General features: G+C 34.5%; 1 protein-coding gene and 1 pseudogene across 1 annotated transcript; both read left to right on the top strand.

Annotated features, from left to right (window-relative positions):
• The window catches only part of LOC128877046 (ankyrin-2-like), a 35077-nt pseudogene that overhangs the window by 454 nt on the left and 8730 nt on the right, over positions 1–25893 (top strand).
• LOC128877044 (uncharacterized) lies at positions 19946–23000 on the top strand. Its single transcript, XM_054123990.1, has 2 exons — positions 19946–20061; positions 20174–23000. Exon 2 carries the CDS (start codon positions 20269–20271, stop codon positions 21304–21306), a length of 1038 nt encoding a protein of 345 aa, XP_053979965.1. The 5' UTR covers positions 19946–20061; positions 20174–20268; the 3' UTR covers positions 21307–23000.

Genomic DNA, 25893 nt, shown 5'->3' with positions numbered 1-25893 from the left:
AATAATTTTGACACATATTTCAACAAAGTTTAATTTCGTGGGTAATGGAGCCTAAAAGTTTATATTTTTACGTGGACTGCCGTATCAAAGACGTGTTGACTTCATTTTTCTAAAAGTGGCTAGCAAAATTATCTAACAAAATAATATAGCGTGTCATTTTTCGAGTCAAAACGCTTGTGTTGTAATATTGGCGACACTCCAGTACTTAAAAATTTCATAATTATTTTCAGAAAGACTGCATAACTAACATATCGTTATCTTGTCCGGTAAAACTCATAAATAACACTCGATAAAAAAGTTAAAATATTAATAAGAAATATTTATATGGACGTATAAATGTAGTTAAGTTTATATAAGCGAAAAGGTAAAAATTTTGTTGTACACAGTTTGCGAAAATAGAATACGAATTGAAATAGATCAGAATGTGTTGAATTAGTCTTTATGTTAGCCGCAATGCCGTGTTGATAGAAACGTGTAATCCGATTTAAATAAAATATTAACAGTTTTAAATCCCAAAGTTTTTAGCTTAAAAATGACCTTATATCCTTGTTATATCCTTAATTTAAAACTCATATAGCTGTGTTATGAATGTATTAACGCTAATAAATGATAACTTATTTACTTATTTATAATTTTTTTTTAACCCATCATAATACAAATTTAATTATAACTCATGTTACTTCTGCATATGCCTCTTACAATACAAGGACACAGAGAATTGTTTGCACATTGTATTATTAATGTCATTAACACAGTGTCAAGGTAAGTTGTTTAAAAGTTACATATTGTACAGTACGAGCGTTACAATAGTGGACAGTTTGTTATGTTATCGATGCCTTTGAAAACGAAAAGGTATTCTCTAAGAGTATTTTGTAAAATGTTAACATTTAGAAGTTTGAATAAACCATTTTACATTACAGATTAAAAGTTTTAATATAAAGTAACAATACTTTTCAAACGCCCCTTAAATCTATGCTACCACCGAATCCAAGCATGCACGAATTACGCGATGGGGGGTCCAGCAGGGGCTGTAAATACTAATTAAATATTTGGCTCCTCAAATAGTAAAAAGTAGATATTTATAAACACTTGAAACAAAAATTATTTTCGGGGCACCAATGTTATTTTAACGAATTAAATAATTTCTTACAAAATTCTCCTAAGGAATATGCAAGTTATGTATCTAAACTTGAGATGTTTTTATTCAAATTTTATAGAAACATCGATATGTCTAAGAATGACTTAAATTCAAGAATGAAATGGTACATTGAAAAGTTATAATTACAGTGCGGATGTTTATACAAATTCGTGTACCTTGACAGATACAGATGAAGAACATAAACTTAAATTAAAGTATCTTTTGTCCTCTAAATGTTGTTACGTGTATTTTAGCATTTATATTTCATATATTTATGCATTTGTACGCATCCTTGTACACATTTGAATATTTACATTTGTAATAAATGGATAAATAACCGCTGTCTGGTTGTAATAAATAATATTAATTCGGGACCGACAAACAGTATGTCTTATTGGTTTCAAATATCTTTGGAACAATTATACATATACGAGTACAAGGTATCGAAATGCTAATTGGTCCTTGGGCAAAAATGACCGTGACATGGCCGGTTTAGAGTATCGAATTTACATCGCTAATTAAATATCTTAAGTTATGGACGCACGACACGTACAAGATTCATTTATTTACTCAATTTTAAGTTATCATTGGTAGGAAAATGCTACCTGGTCCTTGGGTAAAAATGAACGCGAATGCGGGTTTAGAATATCTAACTTACATCGTTATTTATATACCTTAAATTATGGTTACATAACTTATAGTACAAGATTCATTACTTTATCCAATTTTAAGTTACGAACGGTTGCAAAATGCAAGATTCATTTATGTATTCAATTTCAGGTTCTCGTTCGTAGCAAAATGCTAATTGGTCCTTGGACAATACCGAGCGTGACACGCCTGATTTAGAATATCGAACTTACATCGCTAATTAAATACCTTAAGTTATGATCGCACGACATGTACAAGATTCGTTTATTCGTCCAATTTCAAGCTATCATCGAACCCTCTCAAACCTGTCTCTCTCAGAAACACTAAACGCCGGACAATGTCTGTCAGCCATATTCATAATTACTCGCGATAACGTTTGCCCCGTTGATAATTTGCGCACGGTTAGAACCCGATTAATCTTACGTGCACTCGTGTTGCGAAAGAGGGAGACAGAACAGAAACGTAAGAAGAATGTACCGTCAAGTTTGATAGGCGCTTGCGCACATGGACGAGAAAGAATGATAAACCGTATAACTTGGGGCGGGTGGGACAGGGACAGGTACAACAAGGGTGAGAAAGGCAACGGTGCAACCCCTGTTTTTCCCGTAATCGTTGCCGCTCGATTCTGCGCCTTAGTCAGCGTACGGGGGCGACTCCTATACCCCTGTTTGCTTTTAGCGTTACTCCAGAAGCGCATGAATGGTGATTTAACGTGTACCGGAAAAAAAAAACTTTTCGTGCCCGGCAACCGCCTGGACAGGTGTAAGAATTAGGAGGAATAGTGTCAAATCTCCTGTAAAGCACAATGGTTACGGACAATACTAGCCAGGTATGGTTCTACTACGTTTTACGCGAACGGTTGCTGCCGGAATGTTGCCGGTAGTCTGTACCTCTCTCGACCGATCGAAGGGTGTGAACTTTGGCAAATGGTAAATCGAAGCGATTCGTTCTTTTCGTTTAAATTATACTCGGCCGATCTCCTCGTCGGTTCCTCGTAATCACGCGAATACGTTTTCTCACGCGAACGAGTAAAGGTTGATTAGAAAGTTTACGATGTCCGTCCCATAATTATTGACGAAGCAGGGAGAAATTGTAGCATGGAATTAATAATCACATGATTATAAAAGAAATGTAGATGAAAACAAAAGAAGGCTGAGGATGCGTGCCCCGAGTTATTATTCGTAGTACGGTCATTCGATGGAAAATGTTCGTAGAAGGTTTATGATTCGAGTTAATGAAATTCGTGGCACAAGTAAAATTGTTAACGAGGTAAAGGTCATAGCTGGATTGCGGATGTTTATGCATTTATGGCAGACTGAAATATGGGGAAATTTATGAGAAGGTCCGTAAATCCATGAATATTTAAAATACATGTTATAGTGTTTAGATAAAACATACTTTCGTTTGTTCTTCTGCATCTGTGATAATATGAATTTGCATAAACATCCGCAGTCTTGTCGTAGCAAATTATAATATTTGAACGTTAAAGACTGTATCTTTTTGATCCTAGGTGTCAGATATGATTTTCGTTTTGTGTTTCAATGTATAATAATTGAACACGGTCATTATGTATTATACGTTGTAAAAATAGTATAAAAAATCACTTGTAAATTGTGGAACCGAGGGAAGAACATTTTTTTCATCGTAGATACACGTACTCGTGTATTATATATTAATACTTTTTGAGATTTGTGTACAAGAAATTACCTCGTATGTATGTGTTGCAATTATGAGTTACTTTAACCATATACATACATTTTTTTAAATTCAATATTTTTCCTACCAAAGAAATGCGCTGTCGTGCTCATATTTTTATCAAATTTTTCATTCAGGAAGAGTAAGAGTAAACAATTTTTGAAGCTGAAGAGTTTAGAAATAGTAATGCAGTAGGAAGTAGCGAATAAACCTTGATAATTATGTTTCAGAATCGTTAACTCTTTGCTATGTAACAGGATTAATAAAAGACAATTATCTTTATAGACAAAATCATGCTATAGCTTCAGTTACTTTATTAATACAATTTTACAAATTATTGATTCGAATTAAAATACATTTCGCGTTTTTCTAAGAAGCTTCATCGTGTTATGAATTTCATTTAATATATTCAATATTAATAATAACAATTTAATATATAGATATATTTAATAGATTTCATCATTTATCGTGTTATAGTATGAATAAAAATTTGTCTTCGATGCCATATCGGCGTTCTATGAATGGTGTTCGAGTAGTTTTCTTCATTCAAGAATTTCAAGTGAAAGTGACGAAAGAGCATATATATATTTACATAGTTCAAAAAGGGGAGTAGTGCAAATGTGTAAGAAGCATACACGCCTAAGGCTGTTTAGAAGATGTCGGTCAGAGAAATAGATCCTCGTGCCGGGATACCAGTGGAATTGGATGAATATATGTTTTATCATACATAGTTGATTATAATTTAATTGTAGGCGATAACAGATTGGTATAGAAACAAAACTGAAGTCACCTTCTATTGTATCGTCATGCATTGTATGCGTTAGAAATGAAGTTGCGTAGTATTCCTGAACGTTGAAGATAAAGGACTGGTCGCAGAGAAGCCTCAGTATTACAACCAAAATTAGGAGTACACTTACAGAAAGTTTTATCGTCTCTTTGGCGCGCAACCACAGCAATTGTCTAATATAAGTTAATACCTTGCGATCCAATAATCACTGAAATGGTCTTAAAGTTAATATTAAAATGTGAGCGGGTGGTCTAGTTTTCCATTGCAAAATGGTGTTACAATAATTCTAAAGCTGCAGTCCGAAAATGATATCATTGTCCCATTTCATTTACATTTTTCTCAATGTCTTCGAAATTATAAGAATAAAAATGATATCGAAGGCAACGTACGATGTTGATAATTGTACTGGAAGAGTCCTTTCAAAACGCGATTAAAAAAATTTTATAAAAATGGGTTAGACGATCCTAAATATTCGATTAATAATTGTTTATTCATGTAACCATTTTCTTGTTTCACGCTTAGGCTGACGACACGACAGCATTTCTTCGCGCTGCTCGGTCTGGAAACCTCGAAAAAGTGATCGAATTCCTCGATACTGATTTAGATATTAATACAGCTAATTCGGTAAATATCAGAGCAATAAATTTACTGCCTCGGATTCGAATGTCTAATAACGTTTCATTTCTTATTTCAGAATGGTTTAAATGCGTTGCATTTAGCATCGAAGGATGGTCACGTCGAAATAGTAACAGAATTATTAAAGAGGTCCGCTAAAGTCGATGCGTCTACGAAAAAAGGAAATACTGCGTTGCACATAGCTTCGTTAGGTGAGTGTTACGTACGATCATTGTGCCGAATTAGAATAAGATTATTTTTATATCGTACGTTTTCAGCTGGACAAGCAGAAATAGTCAGTATACTTATTCAGTATGGAGCTGCGGTTAATATTCAATCGCAGAATGGTTTTACACCTTTATACATGGCTGCTCAAGAGAACCACGATCAAGTTGTAAAATTATTGCTCAGCAATGGAGCTAATCAGAGTCTTGCAACTGAGGTGAATGTTTAAAATTGGTCAACTTACTTTTTGCTAGATTTATATTAGCACTTAAAGTATACAAATATAATATCATCATTTTTAAAAATAGGAGAAGATGTTTTAAATAGGTGTTTAAAAAAAAACTATTTATTTAAACATTGCTTCGTTTTGCGTAGGACGCTGTGTGGCAACTTTGAATTATCGGTACCAATATATTAAAAGTTAGGTCAAGAGATACATTGTTCCCGTAAAAAATAGTTGATGATATTTATTTATCTTTAACATTTGCGCCTCTATTAGAATAAAAAAAAAAATGGCATCACCAAGTAATCCTCCCAGGAAGCTATTTTCTTTTGAAACATTTACTTCTGTGTCTAAATATTCGTTATTTCAGTGATTTACTTGAAATATATTATATTACCTCACAATATAAATTTATAATATAATAAACTCATAATATAAATAAAGCAATAATGTTTTAGGATGGCTTTACACCTCTCGCTGTGGCAATGCAACAGGGACACGATAAAGTTGTCAGCGTTCTCTTAGAAAACGATTCTAAGGGTAAAGTTAGACTACCAGCGCTTCACATTGCGGCTAAAAAAGATGATTGCAAAGCGGCTGATCTACTATTACAAGTAAATAACGCTAAAAATAGCACAACGTTCTTTCCATCGTCGTATTTCTAAACAATACTGGAACACACGTACCCTCGTACCTCCTCTACAATTTTATTTTTAATTTACCTGGATTTCATTATATCGAAGTACGTTTGTCTTCCTCTTTCAGAACGATCACAAACCCGATGTCACTTCGAAAAGTGGTTTTACACCGTTGCATATCGCCGCCCATTATGGGAACGAGGAAATAGCGCGTCTGCTGATAAAAAGGGGTGCCGATGTGAATTATATAGCAAAGGTAATAATAAATTTACATTCGTGCAAATGTTTAATCGGGAAATCTTATCGATATTTCTAATTTCTCTCGATAGCATAATATAAGCCCTTTACACGTCGCGGCGAAATGGGGTAAAAATAATATGGTTAAGGTATTATTAGAAAATTCTGCACAAATCGATGCTAAAACTAAGGATGGTTTAACGCCGCTTCATTGTGCAGCAAGATCGGGACACGAACAAGTAATTACCACGCTACTTGAACATTCTGCGCCCATCAGTGCACGAACGAAAGTGAGTAAGACATTTCAAACAAATGAAATAATAATATCAATGTTGAGATAAACAGACAGTTTTTCTCATTTACTACTGTCTTTCTGTGTTCCTTTTTTTTTCAACGTATGTTTAAAGTAAACAAAAGTACTTACATTTTTATTATTCAAAGAATTGTAATTATATAAATACGTAACAAATTGACGAGTAAATATTACTACTTAAACTACACTCAGAAACGATCGAATATAATGCCACACAATTAATTTGTACGTGTAATATTATCGCGCAACACTTTAATAAACGTATCGTTCTAATAAAATATAATATACATTTTAGAATGGGCTCGCTCCATTGCATATGGCATCGCAGGGGGATCATGTGGATGCAGCAAGAGTGTTATTGTACCATCGAGCTCCGGTCGACGAAGTCACCATTGATTATTTAACTTCTCTTCACGTTGCTGCACACTGCGGACACGTCAGAGTTGCAAAACTACTTCTCGATCGTAAAGCTGATCCGAACGCACGAGCTTTAAACGGCTTCACCCCGCTGCACATTGCTTGCAAGAAAAATCGAATAAAAGTTGTCGAGCTTTTGTTGAAACATGGAGCGTCAATCGAATCCACAACCGAGGTAATTATAAACGCACTTACCGTATACGTACGCATTTACTGTCTACATTTACATTATCTTCATTTACTGTATGATTTTTTCAACTATTTTTCTAATTCTTCGTGCAGAGTGCACCAGGTAATTGGGATGGGTTATAGATCCAATTTTGTAAGAGACAAAAAAGTGACCTTGGAGTTATGTTTATTTTTCTACGACTTCACTTTTTTCATAAGTGCAACGATGCACTTTAAAAGTACGCGAAAGCACTAATTTTGTTTTTATCGGAATCGTATATTTTTGTTCACTTGTATTAATTCCTTAGAATATTCTGGATAAAAAAAATATCAAGGTATTAATTTTAGGTAAAGCAGTCGCCCAGCAATGAGAAATTCCAATTCAAATCGTCGTCCAGTAGTTTCAAACTACCAAGGACTATTTCTATTTCTTCTACAGACATTACAGACTATTTATATTGTTTCGAATCATAAATAAATGTTCGATCCTTAAAGTAGAATCTATTAAAAGTTTGGTTCTTAGCTTGGGCTCCAGCGATATACGGGGTCACTCTATAAATAAATAAAATTAATAAACAACGGCGACAATTGTGATAATACACATATTCTGAATTTCTTCAAAATTATAGAAAGTAATCAATATTTTAACGACAGTATGACTGGTTGATAAATATGATCATGGTCGATTAGAGATGATCAATTTTTTATTATGCATGAATATTAACATATATTTCAAAGGAACATTTTCAATTGCATAGTTGTTTATTATTCATTTGGAACATTAATAAAAAAAGAAAAATATGTTTATTTCACAGTCTGGACTGACTCCGTTACACGTGGCCAGTTTTATGGGATGTATGAATATCGTGATATTTCTACTGCAACACGAAGCTAATCCCGATGTGCCGACTGTTAGGGGCGAAACACCCCTGCACCTGGCAGCTAGAGCTAATCAAACAGACATTATTCGAATTTTATTACGAAACGGAGCCAAGGTCGATGCTCGCGCACGGGTAAGTACCTATAAATAAATTATCGAACTTGAAAACAAACAGTTTCCTTTTAGGTTTATCAATTATCAGAGTTCGAACTTCTCGTTCGATGTTATGGAAAATTATTTTTTATAACGAAACGCATGAGTAGTGTATACGATATTTACAGAATATCTATATTCAAATATAATGCAAATTTAAAAAGATGACCGTTAAGTCTTTAGAAGTTTTTAAAAGACTGTTTGCTGGGCGGCTGCTGCAACTACTGAGATAGTTTTCTATAAAAAAAATGGACCGTTCTTAGAATTCTTTTGAAATTTTGATCACATATTGATAACAACTATGTTTATATGTGCTCCAAATTTATGTCGTATAAAATTCATTTTTTATTTTTCTTAATCTTATTTTTCTTTATCTTCTTTCGTTTTCTTTTTTCATTTAACGTTACAGCTGTGCTTTAAATTGCAAATCGTGACATTTCGCTACAAATTTACCGCGTAAATTACACGAAAGAGAACGCACTAGTTACTATCGTGTTAAATGTTACATACTGCTATCTTCCTGTTGACATACTTATACCGATATGTTGTGTGCACAACAAGCAGCATTGACGCATTAACCTTGATATTGTTATGCGAGCAACAGCCTTTAAGCCTCATAAACCGTGATAGTTGCTGCTGCAGCAATCGATCAGCCTGATTAATGCGGTTGCCTTCGACCACGTGTAAATTTCAAATGTCACGAAAACTGAACACGTAATCCGCGAGAGCAATTATTCACTGTCCCATGTTTACAGAGAAAAAGGATTGATCGATAGAACTGTTGCTTATCAGGCTACATTAATCAATTAAGATCATACGTAATCAGCTAGGGACTTGTAAACAGATCTAGATTGGTTTAATCTATTAATCAATATTTTATCAGGTGACTGACGATAGTTTTTTTAATTTTGTTTGAATTTATGCTCGTCCTTTAAAGAAAAATATATAAAATATGCCAAATGCAGTAGAGAATAAAGAGCAGCAGTAGAGAGAATTCTTATTTTGGTTTAATTGTTGTAGGTACGACTTTAGGGAAAAGATATCAAAGGGTATCGTCACATTCATGACTTAATATCGTCGCGACGTTAAATTATGGATGTGATAGTATACATAAAAACGTTATATCAAAAGAATCTACTCTTAATGTTTGCATACCTAATTCAAATTATATTCTTTTCGCGCGGGTTCCAACAATAAAGCAAATCGCCATCTAGCGGCGAATAGATCGAACTAAAATTCCGACCTCCGATCAGGGCACCACCGGGAAAACTCCCAACCTTGTCCTCGAATAGTTCCTATTTGTAACGTTAGATGGCGCTGTTGACTCTGTTTTTTTACCGACAGTACGTTAATGTATCGGCATTACGGTAACTTACCTACAGGTGTCGGTAAAAAACAAAGTAAATGGCATCGTCTAGCGTTAAAAATAGAAACTATTCGAGAACAAGCTTGGGCGTTTTCCCGGTGGTGCGCTGATCGGAGGTCGGGATTTTAGTTCGATTTATTCACCACTAGATGGCTATTCAGTCGAACGAAGAACATTTAAACCTTTCTTATTTAATTTATATTACATAACGTTGTATTTTAAAATAATACGTTCCCGTGTTAATGCACAAATGTTTAAAGAATACTTCACTTGAATTACTTTATATAGTTTCACTATAGAACTGTAGTTATTGTACGTAAATAGTAACTCGTGGAATTTTATTAGGATACTTAACCTTATAGAATATTGCACGTATTTTTATTTCTTATTAATTTAAGTATTACTTATCCATATCATTTGAAAAAATTATATCAATTTTTGGTTAAATTGTCATATTCTTTATTTATTACATTCATAATCTGGTTTTAGAGTGAAATACATTTGTTATTAAATTATCACATTTTCGATTTATTACTTTCGATTTCACAAAGCTGATGTTACTTGACGAGTATGTTCAAGCACTAGTCAAGTGCTCTAGTCAAGACAAGGGGACTGTGTTAATAAGTTAAAATAATAATGCCTAAAGAGAATATCGCCAATCGTATCCTACATCGTTGACATCATGCTGTTAGGCATATTTATTGTATTTTGACCATCGACAGTACCCGATTCATACATTCATATACTAATTTAGTATACTACTTCCAACGCGTATATCTAAGAATGCCTCACAATTTCACTTCATGTTGGCCTAAATTGGAGGTAAAGCCACATTGAGCTTACCTTGGACACCTCTGTTATATCACAATAATTACGAGTATTATGTTCATCGCAATACACACGTTACATACAGGATGTCCCAAAAATGTTGTAACACCTTGAAAGAGGTGGTACGGGGGGTGATTTGAAACAACTTTTTCCTTAGCGAAAATGTTGTCCGAGGCTTCGTTGAGGAGATATTAACGGAAAACACTGACCAATCAGAGCGCGCGGATACCGTTGGAGCGGCCGCGGTAGCGAAGGCTACGCGCTGAGCGGCCGCGCTCGTACGCGAACAAGTGACTCGACGCGCATCCAAGGACATTGGACGCGGCCGCTCAGCGCGTAGCCTTCGCTATCGCGGCCGCTCCACCGGTATACGCGCGCTCTGATTGGTCAAGCTTTTCTCTTAATATCTCCTCAACGAAGCCTCGGACAACATTTTCGCTAAGGAAAAAGTTGTTTCAAATCACCTCCCGAACCACCCCTTTCAAGGAACTCCAACATTTTTTGGACACCCTGTATATCGCGTAACACAAGCGTATTGTATTTTCTAGGAGCAACAAACCCCACTACATATTGCATCACGATTAGGAAATATTGATATTGTTATGTTACTTCTGCAACATGGCGCAGCGGTCGACACTACCACGAAAGATATGTATACGGCATTGCACATTGCAGCGAAGGAAGGCCAAGAGGAGGTAATGTACAAAGAAATTTCAAAGATAGCGGATTATATCAGCACGCAAAATAGAGTATATTTGTTTTGGACAAGACGTCGTGAATATTTCATATAAATCTTGCTGTTACCGAATATTCGTTACCTTCTTGTTACACATATTTCGTTTCGCCATTTACATTTCATTTCATATTTTCCTATTACAGTTTTATTTATGTTTATTATACTTTATGTTAAGTTATTTGTATGTATCAAATTTTAATAAAATCTTTCTTCATGTTGATTATTTTTTCTGTTTCCTTATTTCAATGTTATATATTTCACACACACGACTGTTTTATTAATTAATAACACCATTTCATTACTGTTTTCACCTTAAATTTCTTCGTCTTGTAGTTTAGTTTTGCACCACTTGTACGTTGATTTATACAGGATACGTAATGGACGATAGTTAGTTGTAACATTTATTTATTTTATGTAGTGGATTTGAAAGTTGATGTTGTTCGTTATTTATGTAGAAATTTTCAGTAGGCCAGGCAGATTGAGTTACGTAAATGGTGTTTATTGTTCTAAACTTTGTTTTCTTTAATCGGACTACTTCTTTTATACAAGAATTACATGTATATCAACGCCTAAATATTTATTACACTAAAGTGCACAATGTATTAGGTTCTCCCAAAAGTTTCTTTCGCTTTATTATTAAGTAATACATGCACAACAGTTTATGTTTTACGTTACATTACTGAATTGTGCACGATTCATTTTGCTTCGTTACTGTTACAACATGAATATCTATGAAATTAGATTGTCTATTTATATAAACACGACCACATCAAATAATTGAGTGCAACTCGCGAAAGAAACTTTCGGGACAACCTAATAGTTGCAGTTTTCATAAATTTTCTCACTTCTCATTGATATACATATACTGAAGGTAAGCTGTACATATGTACATTCGTCATAAATGTGTATACCAATAAGTTTTTAGTTCGTGTGATAATCAATGAAGTACTTGATAAAAGCGTATTCTACTTGGAATTCTTCTTCCAATTAATTTTGTTAGATGCACAGTATAAGTTTTAAAATTACGACCAGAACGTTTTACAAAATTGTATCGATGTAAACATTGCTAGAAAGTGGATCGAGAGGTGTTTGATCGATAATAGGATACTGAGCCTCCATGAAGTATAATAAAACCTCGATTATTGCACGAGAGCCTCGTTAATCGATGTTCGACCTCACTTGTCACTAGACCCAAGCAAAATAGACTTGGTGTTTAACGTGTTAAACGATAACCATGGGTTCTATGTAACCGAATTTTGGTTAACAGAGAAGAGCAGGAAAGTCAAGTCGAGGGTTGGAAGAGTCGGCCATTTTACATGACCGGAAGACACGTCGCTGGATTTCCAAACTAGTGTCATGAAAAATAAAACACTTTGTATATTTTATAACAAGGTTGGCTAGAAAGTAGGCCATTAGGTAAATATGGAGCTAAACGCAGACCCACGCGACCCACTATTACAGTTTCTCCACTAAAATATTGTTTCTCTTTGACAAAGTATAATTCAAAGCTGGTGGCTCCTCCGTTTTCGAAAACGTGACCGCGTTTTGGCGCTTTTACTCGCTGATAGCATTAGCGCCCAACCCTGCTTTATAGGACAAAGTAACTTGCTCTTTGTAGAACATATTTTTATTCGAGCTCAATTTGTTTTACACACAGGTGACAGCTATTCTCGTGGAAAATAACGCGTCCCTTAAGGCCACAACCAAAAATGGATTTACTCCTTTACATATAGCAGCTAAATATGGCAACATGAGTGTTGCGAAAATTCTTCTACAAAGATCCAGCAAGTTAGATGCGCAAGGAAAGGTTTGTACAAATCATTTTACTAGAATAAATCGCTTACTATACTTTTCGTTCATAAAGGGTCCGTTTTTAGAATTCTTTGTTTTCGCACGTAATCGAAATATTTTTTTATCTATCTCTGTTATCCCTTATGTTTTCTTTTTTTTTAAATTATGAAATTTTAACGAGAAAGTTACCGAAAACTATGAGATTTCAGGTCCTAAACCTTTCAATTGTATTAGTTTAGGGACAAGGCGTTTCGCTTCACGATACTCTGCTACTTCCAATAAACGCCATAACTTGCACTTTCAATAAATTGCACACTAACTTCATTATTTTTATTTTGTATTAAAATCTTTTGATTAGATTAAACATTTTTCTCTAACTAGTAACTTATAAACCGTTATTTTTGTATATAAATCTCTTATAAAATATATATACTATTAACATTTTCTGTTTATTTATTGTATCTATTATGCATTACATCGGTCTGTCATTAATATAATTCCTTTTATGTTATTCGTGTAATTCAAGCAGTATTGATAATAATAAATAACAAACATTTCAGAATGACATTTCTCCGTTACACTTGGCGTGTCATTACGATCATCCAAATGTCGTGAACCTCTTATTAGAGAAGGGTGCGTCTCCCCATCTCACTTCGCAAAATGGACACACGCCTCTGCATATTGCTGCTCGTAAAAATCAGGTAAATTATTTACGTTGCGTGTACGTCGAAAATATAAATATATCGTGAACGTTGCGTCGCGAGGAATGATATTGTAAAATTAAATACGCGAGGTAGCAGAATGTTCAGATGGTTGAACATTCAGATTAATTAGGTGTTGTAAATGTTGCAACCTATGGTTATTTTAACACATTATACTTGTACATCTGTGATTATTTTTTATACTAGAGAACTTGTTCATTGCAGTTTGATGTTGTTTAAAGTCATAATTCTTCGTGAAACAGATTTATCACAGATAAACTAACTTATATCGTAGATGGAGATTGCTTCTACCCTTCTGGAGAGTGGGGCTAATGCAAATGCCGAATCCAAGGCAGGATTTACACCATTGCATTTAAGTGCGCAGAAAGGACACTACGATATGACTAATTTATTAATTGAACACGGAGCTGATCCAAATCACAAATCGAAGGTAAAGTATTCGTGTCTTCCATTAATAATCAGTGAATAATTCAGTAACTTTAAAAAGAATTTCGAAACGCATGTATCGATAAAACTGGCTTGATAGTTCTGGTGCTAAAAGGAAGCTTACCTTTTTTTTTTTTTATACATATTACAATGCTGTCACTCGTTATCTAACATTACTAATACGTTATAGAGATAATTTTTGGTTTCAAATCTATTTGTTCTCGGCTTAGAATGGTCTTTCTGCGTTGCATTTGTGTGCTCAAGAAGATTTCATCAGGGTGGCTTCAATTCTCGTAAAAAACGGCGCGAATGTGGAAACCGAAACCGAAACTGGTTATCGGCCGATACACGTCGCCGCGCATTTCGGGCATCTTTCGATGATACGATTTCTTTTGAAACACAACGCTGATATTAACGTGAAGACTAACCAGAATTACACACCGCTTCATCAAGCTGCTCAACAAGGTCACGCTCATATTGCCACTGCTTTGCTGGAAGGAAATGCTTCTCATAAAGCGAGGACTAACGTGAGTAACAGCTTTTTTCATTGCTCGAAATCTAAATTGTTTTTTACCATATCTGTACGCAATAAAGCAGTGAAACATTTTCATAATTATGTAGAAAATATTACACCTAAATTGTATAATATACACATACACGTTTACATATAATATAAATTACGTATAACATACATTAAATACATAATAAACATTAGAAATAATAATTATATTCATTGCAAACTAAATAAAATATATTTTACAAAATCAATTTTATCGATAAATTTTATATGAATGTATACATGTATGTATATTATAGAAGAAAACTTTGTACATATGTTCATAAAAATGATTTCAGGATGGTTTAACCGCATTGAATATAGCACAAAAATTAGGATACATATCCGTAACGGAAGTGTTGAAGGGATTATCCTACGATACGTTGAGCCCAGATAATAAAGTTTGGGATGAGAAATATAAAGTCATCGCACCTGAAAGCCTGCAGGAAACAAATTTCATGTCCGATTCCGACGACGAAGGAGGTATACATATTTTTCGCGAAGAAAATTGTTTTATTTCTAATAACTGATGAATTACATTTCCTCGCGAGACAAAATGTAGTTAAAGGATTTGGTTCGCAGGCTCGGACGCATTAATTAGCGAACAACCATACCGCTATCTTACAGCGGATATAATGAAGAGTTTAAGAGACGATTCCCTACCTATCGACGTTACGAGAGATGATCCTGTACATAGGCAAGGTAAAAAGATTCTTTGCTTATTTTTATTTTCAAACATCGTGATTGGTTGTATGAATTTTAATAAATGATTTTCGCTTAGTTACTAAAGAAGGAAAGCAGGCGTTCACGCAAAGCAATAATTACTGTTTGGCAGAGAACTTTGATACCGATGGATTCAACTTGGGGTATGTAAATAACATTAATCAGAAAAAGAGGAACCGTTTAATTGTAAACGTTATTCAGCAATGTATCATGTTTGTAATAGACACCTTTTTTTAAATGGATATTAATATTAATTCAGGTATAAATTCTTTTTTAGCCGACTCCATTTCAGATCGTAAGTAAATTTGATTACTATAACGAGAACATTTGATCAGTCTACGATGAGAAATTATGCAGTTAAATTATTACTTTTCAACGAATAGCTTCACGTGTATAAATGAAAATTGTATTATATATTTTTATATCGCCTTTAAAATATGATTTTTATGTAACTACATATTTTTTTTCATACATCTAGTTTTAGTATTCTAAGGAGAAACACAATTGCATAGTAATCAAGACATAAGTTAAGCATGAATAAATAAATGTGTAACTAAACAATTCATCCGAGTGTTGCGTTCACTCGATTATGTTTTACATTGTTTTAGGAAACTCTAACATTTTTCGTCTTTAGATTTTTAGTAAGTTTCTTGGTGGACGCACGCGGGGGTGCTATGAAGGGATGTAGACATAGCGGAGTGCGTATCATTGTACCACCACGCAGAGCAACAATGCCGATTCGGGTCACCTGTAGATTGATAAAACCGAATAAAGTAGCAAATCCTCCTCCTTTAATGGAAGGGGAGGCTTTAGCAACTCGCATTATAGAGATGGGACCAATTGGTGCAACTTTCCTCGGGTAAATACCACTTCGTTGAATAAGTACCTTCATGATAGTTCATCCATAGACGTAATACATTTCGTTTTAGGCCTATTTTAATCGATATTCCACACTTTGCGTCTATTCGAGGCAAAGAAAGAGAGATAATCATTCTTAGAAGTGAAAATGGGGAAACTTGGAAAGAGCATGACAACTCTGTTGATAATGATGATACATTGTTAAATACGCCATATGGTACTTCTGATATACGCAAAATTTAAATTTTCTACAATAATTTTCATTACGTATATTTGTTGATTTCACGGCCAATGAAACCTTTTGTTTTTTGAAAGGGCCTTTAATAATTTCTTGTAACTTCGAATCGCTGGAGTAACGCGGCTCGTTTAGTTTGCTTTATACACTACATCGTTTTGTTTTACAGATCCGCAAATGAGCGCTACTCATTCCGGCAGAATCACTCGCATAATAACGTCAGATTTTCCTCAATATTTTGCTACCGTAACGAGAATTAAACAGGAGGTTCACGTGATAGGGGCTGAAGGTGGCATTTTAATATCGAGCGTGGCTAATCACGTGCAAGCAGTTTTCCCACCTGGAGCATTAACAAAGAAAATTAAAGTTGGATTACAGGCAAGTCATACGTATTATAAGGGTGGATTAAGAAGGATGTTTAGAAGTGGTCAATGTTGGGGTAGCTAAGGCATTTAAATTATTAGTAAGGCATTCTTTAGGTTTCGTGGAATTATTTACTATTTATTTCGTATTTATTAACGAAACCCTGAGGTGCCTGGCTTAGGAATTATTTATACATCGAGCGTTGATTAGATATTTCGCGATGTGAAACTTGCTTTTGATGGAATATATTTTTCTTTTTACAGAAAAGTCGATCTTTTATTTCATTTCATTACGTTGAAATTGGTACTTGACATTCATACTTTATAAATATAAATATAAACTTTCATCCATGAAATAATGTTTGAATTTATATATTTCATGCATCAGTTTAAAATAATTCCTAATTCTTCACCATTTGAACTATTTACTTCATCGGCCTTTTTAATCATTTTCTTCACATTGAAAATAAATAAACGTGAGTTCATCATTCCTCGAAACCTAAAGAGTGATGCTTTATTAAAAATTTAAGTGCCTTAGCTACCCTAAAATTGTCCTTTAACATCCTCCTCTTCTATTTAATAGCGATTGTTTGTCGTTTTTTGTAGGCCCACGTAATCCCTGCCGAGCTTACAGCAAAATTGCTTGGCAACTGCGTTGCTGTTTCTCCTATAATTACAATCGAACCGAGAAGAAGAAAATTTCATAAACCGATCACACTTACTATACCAGTGCCACAAGCTGCGAACAAAGGGATGATCAATCAGTATGGAGGCGAAACACCAACGCTGCGTCTTTTGTGTAGCATTGCAGGTAAACGAAGCAAACAGACATCACTTCATCTCGTATAGATTTTCATAATGTGTTTCTCATTTTCCTCGCGTTTCTCATTTTACTCCATTTCTCATTTAAGTGGTTAATTAATGTCTAATTACATTCGAAATGTAGGTGGTACAAGCGAATCACAATGGGAGGATGTGACTGGCTCCACACCGTTAACATTTATGAACGACAAAGTGTCCTTTACCACAACCGTCTCCGCCCGATTTTGGTTAATGGATTGTCGAAATATAGGCGCTGTTTCAAGAATGGCTACAGAATTGTACGAAGAATCCCTGTTCGTCCCTTACATCATAAAGTAAGCACTGTTATTGAACGACGAAGTTCTGATTCGTTTCGATAATTATTTTAACAAATAAAAAAATCATTTTCGTCTTTTTTTATACAGTTTCGTAATCTATTCCAAGCGAATGGATATCTTCGAAGCGACTTTACGAATACTGTGCATGACAGACGGGAAAGAAGGGATGCACACTTTGGAAAGGCAAGAGGAATTTGTCGAAATTGTAAAAAGCCGCGACGTTGAAGTAAATATTTTTTTATTACGTAATTTTAATTTTATTTTATTTACCGTCAAGTGAGATGACAATGTAAAATCTAAATATAATATTGGTTAGTGATATGTTCAAACATTTCTTGCCTCAGATATTTTTTTCATCACTCAATTCAATGGGAATATTTAAAATTCCTATCTTCAGTGGCAGGAAGAATTTAATTTAATAGAAATAAAATATATACATTGAAATCCGCATAAATTATTCAAATTTTATCCTACGCAATATTTTGAAAATAATATTTATAATTCCTTCAATAGTTTAATATAAGTATTACTGAACAACATACATCCAACGAAATTGTTATAAGAATTGTGTTCTTTACAGGCCCTTGACGGAAAAGATCTTTATATAGAATTCAGTGGAAATTTGGTGCCCGTGACAAAATCGGGTGTACAGTTGAAGTTTACTTTTAAAGCTTTCCGACAGAACCGATTGTCTTTCCACGTGAAAGTGAAGGACCCGTTGTTGGATCCCGTGGCTAGAATGCTCTTCATGCGAGAGCCAAAGATCGCCAAAGGGGAACCACCGCAGCAACCGATTTGTGTATTAAATATCGTTCTTCCAGAAACTTCGGCCACGAACGAAATTTCGAAAAAATTGAAAGGTGAATAATTCAAACCCTCTCGCTTGTAATCTTTAAATTAAATACAAATAAGCCGCGCCATGAGTCTGTGGACGAAACAAAAAAAGAAATATTCTCTTTCTGTCGCAGACTACGAAGACTCGAATATCATTAATCAGAAACTCGATTCCTATGAATTACAATACGAGATGGAGGGAAAAGAGAAAAACGATGAACTTAAAGAAGTGTCACCATCGGAAAATAAATTTATTACCGACACTCTGCAAAAAGAACGAACAGGTATGATATTAATCTTTGTTTACTCTTACGCTATATACAGAATGAATGATGAACTCGGGGCAACGAGCGAAAAGAACATTTTCGAAATGTGTCAATGGAAAAAGTTTTCAGACGTGTTTTGTAGTATACACGGAGTGTTTTATTTATATTGTGATAGTTAAATATCTTATGGTAGAGGGTGGAGGATGGAGTTATTGAAAAATGTTTCTACAGAAGTTATTTGACTCTAAGGGGCAAATTATATTGAAGTAAACAATTTTCTTGTAAGTGAATTGGTGAGTTAGATTTAACAAACAAATTAATTTCTTTAAATGTACATTTATATATATATATATTTATCCATAATAAGATAGCATTTGTTTAGACAAAGTCGACCTATCGTGCCTAATAATAGTCATTACAGTCAAGGCTCCATTTAAAAAACTTAATTTGCTTCTTAAACCTACTCCACCATTTCACTTACAAAACAATTATTTACACCATGTAATTTACCCCAAAAAACATTTCATTTGATAGCTTCATCTTCTCATGAGATATTTAACAATTCGGAACACCCTGTAAATACTTTAAATATACATATTTTCCCGTATGTAATGTTATGCGAAGACAACAATGTGCAATGGTATACAATTAACAAATTACCATCTTCAATTGAAAGTTCAAAGTACAAGGTGCAAAAACGAATAATTGTGTACACAAATATCGCATACAGTTAATGAATATTGATTAGATCAATAATCTTAATCTCGTGACACGATACAACGAACGTATTCATTAACAAACGACCACTGGTGATAATAATGGGAAACAGTTGTTTCCGAAACAAGATCATTTTAAACGTGATATTAAAATTCTATCGTAACTCGATTTCCGTTTAAGAGGAAAAAGTAATTCAGCTTATGGCTGAGGTACAAAGTAAGGTTTCTTTAATTCAATTATGTATAATAGTATCAACAAACGACCGAGGTAGCTGTGACAAACTTGTTTAGTTTGTTCGGAACCACTGGCGGAAACGTCACCCCTAAAATTTCCTTTAGTATCGTCTTCCGAGACTTTCTCAAAATGTAAGTTTTCATTTTCCGTTTCGAATTTTATTTTGTCCATGCATTATCGGGTTTGTATTTGGATATTTCTTTTATTTTAAATATTAATTTCCATTCCTTCTATACTCTTCAGTTTCAGGATTTTTTAAGTTCTCTAGTAATTTCCAATTAAGCCCTGCATGCTAATCGTAAAGAAAGAGGTGAACCGTCGACAAATTTGTCCCCGCCATGGATGAATTGTGCGAGCAACAGGAGACGAAAGTGGAAACGGAGTGCGGTATTCCGGAAACGGAAAACGAGAACGCGTCCACTAATAATTCCGTGGCGGACTTAGAGTCCTCGGAGAAACGAAACGTGGAACCAGAAGAGGAGCACGAATGTCACGAGAAATGTCAATTATCGAACGTCACTAATAAGAATTTATGCCCGTTGAAGCCGAAGGAAACCAGTTCGGGAACGAAAGTTAAGAGAAAAGCGAGATCGACGCGTAGAAAACTCAACGCCATGGTCAGCAATACCTCTTTACATTTCTCCGACACCGATTCCGAGGGTGAATTGACGACCATGAAGCCTCAGGTACGGTCGTTGAACCACGCGCCAGATATTCCGCAGGCGCCAATTATTTCAATAACAACGGACAACACGGAAGCCCCGAATGGATTACCTGAGAACTCGACATTGCTATCGCCCGATGGCAAGGACACGATTCAGTGTAGCAATTTTGTTGAAAATCTCACGGACGTCGACGAGATATACCCGAGCGAGACGGAGACCGAACAAAAGGAAACCGAAAACGGCCTGGACGTCACCGAAAATTTTTACTTGGACGAGACGGACTACGAAGATCTCGAGGACAGCGAGGAAGTCCAAACGACGATTTACGTGAAACCGAGGGCTGATATATTCGGCGAGTACAGCGGCGAAACGATAATAACTAAAGAAAGCGACGGACCGTTGTCCGTTGAGATCAGAAACAAAATCTACCACGAGGAAATTCCGCAATCCGGATCCTGCAGCAAGACACCCGATATCGTGGTCATGTCGCAAACCGACGAAGAGGACATGGCTATATCCGACGAGGATGACATGCAAGAGATATGCTGCAGTCAAAGGGAATTCCTCGAGGATCTGGACGTTCTCATGGCTTCTCAGATCGTTATGACGAATATTAATAAATCCGAGCACATGCTGCTCGGTAAAGACACGAGCGACGATGGGATCAACGATTGTCATACCGATACCGAGGACGTTGATCAGGTCGAATAAAATAATTTTTAACGTACTCTGACGGTAGGGGCATGGACACGCAAGACACGACTTTAAACGAGGGACTTTCCAGTTATTTAAATGTTGCATACGAGGATCGATCTGTTCTTTAGTAAACGTTTCTTGTAAAAGTTCGAGAGTGTACTGGACATTAAACGTCATATCATCAGCATCACCGCTATTTATCTTCTTCGTGTTGAAATTATAAAATCCGTGGAATGAATCGAATTATTTGTGAATCTAGATTATTTCTGGTGTTAGTGGGTCAATTTAAATTCTTCTGAGTAGAGGGGGTGGTTTTCAGGGACGATTTTGTTATATTTTTTGTACATTTATTCAAATTTTTCGAGGTTTAAGTTTTTTTTTAAAGGAATTCAGTTTTTCTTCTGTTTGGGAAAGCATTTCAGACCATCTTTATTTATTTAGACGACAATTATTCGACTCCTCTTTTAGAAATTTTGTAATGAGAATTTATGTACAATATGTGAACATCATTTTAAATAATGTTGTTATTAATTTGTTTTCTGGTTTCAAACAAAAAATTTTAGTACCATCCACACATTGGTATATATAAATAAATATACAATTACGTGTTAACATTACTGAAAATTTGTTTTTGAAACTAGAAAAATAAAGATAGTAACGGGATTATATAAAAAGATGATCATGTATTTTACGTTACGTATGTATGTAATATATTATATCACCAACAATACAAAAATATAAAACAATGATATACAATATGTATAAATTCCCAAGATTTTTTCCCAAGAAATGCAACTTTATGAACATATAATCTGATTGAAGGCTCCATCGAACTAGATCATCTAACATAAAAAAAAAACAACATTGAAATTGATCTACCAACACTGACAACATTCAAGGTGGTTCACTCTGTCTTTGAATTTTTGCTAATGTAATGAGTGATTTATGCTGTTACATAAAATACCGGTATCATACTTATATTACTCGTTTCCGTGTGGGTAACCCTTATCGAAATAGAGGTATGAACACGCTGGTACGGCGTTACACAAGTTTACGACATCGTTATTAGTTTACTGATGCTATTATCGGTAAACATACTCGTACACGGTATTGAATCCTTTATGACTCAAAGCAAAATGTTATTCTGCATTGCACAGTTAGTTCCGTATATATTCCTACGTGTTTTGATTTTCAACAGACAGATAGGGACAATCAAACGATAAATAAAAAATAATTCAATCTGTTGCTAGAATATCTCATCAGTACTGAATAATTATTATGCAACATATATACATTTAAGTGATATACTTTGTGGAGAAATTAGTTTTTCATCAAATGGACCAACATTAAGGACTCGATACAATGAAACGAATATAGAAAAATAAGAAAGACATGGTACTGCTGACATTACTATTTATTAGTACTACTTCTCCAAGTGTAAAAATGAATTCTTCCCTCTTCTACTGATTTAAAAAGAAGTTATTGTGCATTCACGAAAATGTAGTTAGTTTCACTATAATATATACATATTTTATATCTGTAATAGGTATAATATATGTATATAACATACACATATACATGTATTAATTATAATTACATACATTATAGTGTAACATATTTGTATAATATATACGATATATATACATATATTGTAGTGAAACTGAGCATCTATTTACGAGTGTACTCAATGTTGGCTCGTAGGTTTGGCACACAAACTCTCGTTTCAGTTCCAACATTTTGTAGCCAATTCTTCCTTCTCATACTAATAAAATAGAAAAGGTTTTCTTCGTAGTGGCGAAATACGTAATGGCATTTCAAAATCATTCAATAGATACTACTACATGTTTAATTTTAAAACAATCATATAACCGAATACTCTGTTGGCAAGAGTCGGTTATATAGAACTCAAGTTGACCACAAAGTTTATCAACAGGGTGTTCTACGTTATTATCAGTAGAACGATCTGCTTTAACGACCAAGTGCTCTTCTTTATCGAGTCTTATCGACAAAGTATTCTAGTATACCGACCGTGTACCCCTTCTCTTCTCCATTCCATCCCCTTCCTTTTTCTTCACTTCATCCCCTTAGTCGTTCTCAACATTGAAATATTTACAGCATTTCCATTAAAAGTAAAACACTGCCGTATCCATTGTTAACAATGCAGAAAGCCATAAACACTGCTATTTTAGATACTTCAAAGCCACTCATTAACAACATCGACACAATTGTCTAAATCATGCTACTCAAGATTTTATTTCTATTTAAAAGCATAAAATAATTCAATAAAATAATTTCTCTATTTTTGTTAATTCACGAATAATATTTTGATTTAATTCTTCCATATCTTCAATTAAAAGTAATTTTATTGTATGACACGCTCGCAAAGCTATACAACCGTTGTAGAAAATATTTGTTTACAACTCCAAAAGAAACAGTAGCTATAAAATTAATAAAGCTGGATGGGACACTGGACATCATTCCAGTTCACAAAATGTAGAGAACCTAACGAGAATAAAATCTCAGTGAATTTCTATTTATATCTATTCGTTTCTCTTTTTGTTGTGTATACAAAAATTACTTTTCTAGGAGACTTTTACTTTCCTTTTTGCACCATGCTTTGGATAAAATTTTTACTGTTTATGTTTAAATTTTTTTTAAAAACTTAAGAAAAAAATAAAGTAGCGTAGGTGAAACTATTATTGCTTGACATTACATGCTAATTGTAAATATACCTATAACGTACGTACGATTTTAATAGACGAGACTACCTTAACTTCAAGAAATCTGAAAATATCGAAATAGTGTAAGGGCACAGATTACATGCTTATGTGTAACCAAGATTTGTTGATAAACAAACATTCGTTCTAATATTGTTACTTGGTATTAACGCAATTTTCTGTACTTATACTTTGCAGACAAAACTACCGTCCTCAACATTATCATAGACAACCGTATGGGATATTAATTTTAAATCTCGATGGATACTAGTATCTAAGGATATTGATAAGAAAAAGTGCAATCCTCGTAGTCTCTAAAGGAATTTAAAATTACAAATATATATTTCGGTTATACATGTCGTGGGTGCATGTTACCTGTTAAAACAAAAAAAAAAAAGTGATCGATATGCATATATATATATACTGATAATTAAACTTGTTGAAATTGTGTTTCTTTTAGGGATAAATTGTTGTAGGTAACGGTACTAGAATTTACGATAGTTGATAGAAATTTAAAGGAAAACGATGAAAAAAAAAAAAAAAATACTAACAAAACTGAAATAAAAATGTATTTACATATGTTTATCATAGACGTCTGATCGCATAATTCTATCAAATTATACGTGAGATTGTAAATATATGCAATGCATTTTTATGTATTATACATGTATCTATCTAATAAAAAGTAATGTGAGCATAATTCTTGGTTGTTCTAGATGCTGTTACTATTCATGAATCCCTTGTGCAAAAAGCGGCTTGTCCCCTAGAATCTGTAGATGCTAGTTATCCCAGTAAAGTAGTCGGAGATGAGCAAGACTCGTCCGCTATCGAGAGGCAGACGTATAAGGAGAAACGGAAATTCTGGGAGGATATATCGAAGAAACGGGAGAGTTATCAACGGTCGGAGTCCGACGTGTCGAGAACGTCGGAGTTAACGTTTAACGAAAGCGACAGTCAGTACATGCAAAACGTCGTCACCGGGGATACAGGGATGACGTCCGAAATGGAAAAGTCTGAAACGATGGAGGATCTGAACGTACCGGACATATCTGAGTGCTCGGTGGCGGAGAAGGCTCATTACTTCGAGGAACAGATACAAAAGGAAATAACGAAAGTTACGCCTAAATTGTATCAACAGGTCTCCTTGAAATCTGACAAAGAAAAGTTAGCGAAAGGGGGCGAGAAAGAGAAAGGGGACGAAGACGAAAAATATATAACCGAGTTGAAGGATGCAAAGATTGTCGAGAGGAAGAAGGATATTATTTCGGAGACGAGAGATCAGAAAGAGGACAGAAGGGCGGGGGTGAAGAAATCGGTTTCCGAAGAAGAGAAAGATGAGATTAAACAAATGTACAAAGACATAAGCGATAGAGCTGTGATGGGCGTCTGCAAACAGTTGTTGGACAGGGAAGAAAGAGATTTGGAGGACACTGTTACAGAGAAAACTGATAAGCCTGAAAAGAGGAAAGAAGATATTGAAGAGGTAGATAAATTAAAGTATGCGAAAGATGAAGTAAAAAAGACACATCCTGAGGAAAAATCGTTAGAAGAGGTTAAGAAAGTAGAAGATATGCATGTAGAAAGTATGAGCGTTGTCCAGAAAAGTAAATTAAAAGTTGAAGAACAACGTAAGGCAATAGATGTTGCTCGAAAGCAAGAGGAAAGGGTGACAGGTGTTAGTAGTAAAATACCTGTAAGAGACAGTGAAGAAAAACAAAAGAAGGATACGCAGAAAATTCAGGGAGAAGTTAAACAAACGACAGACACGAGTGTCAAACAAGAAAGTGAAAAGAAGAAAGTGGAAGAAGGTAAAAAATCAGTTGCTGAAGTAAAAGGTAAAGAAGAGATTATAAAAGATGAAAAGAAGAAAGTGGAAGAAGTGAAA

Source organism: Hylaeus volcanicus, chromosome 5 (assembly GCF_026283585.1).
Source record: "Hylaeus volcanicus isolate JK05 chromosome 5, UHH_iyHylVolc1.0_haploid, whole genome shotgun sequence".
In the NCBI taxonomy this organism is placed as follows: domain Eukaryota; kingdom Metazoa; phylum Arthropoda; class Insecta; order Hymenoptera; family Colletidae; genus Hylaeus; species Hylaeus volcanicus.
The sequence above is the reverse complement of the archived record's forward strand: the minus strand, read 5'-3'. Positions and strand labels throughout refer to the sequence as shown.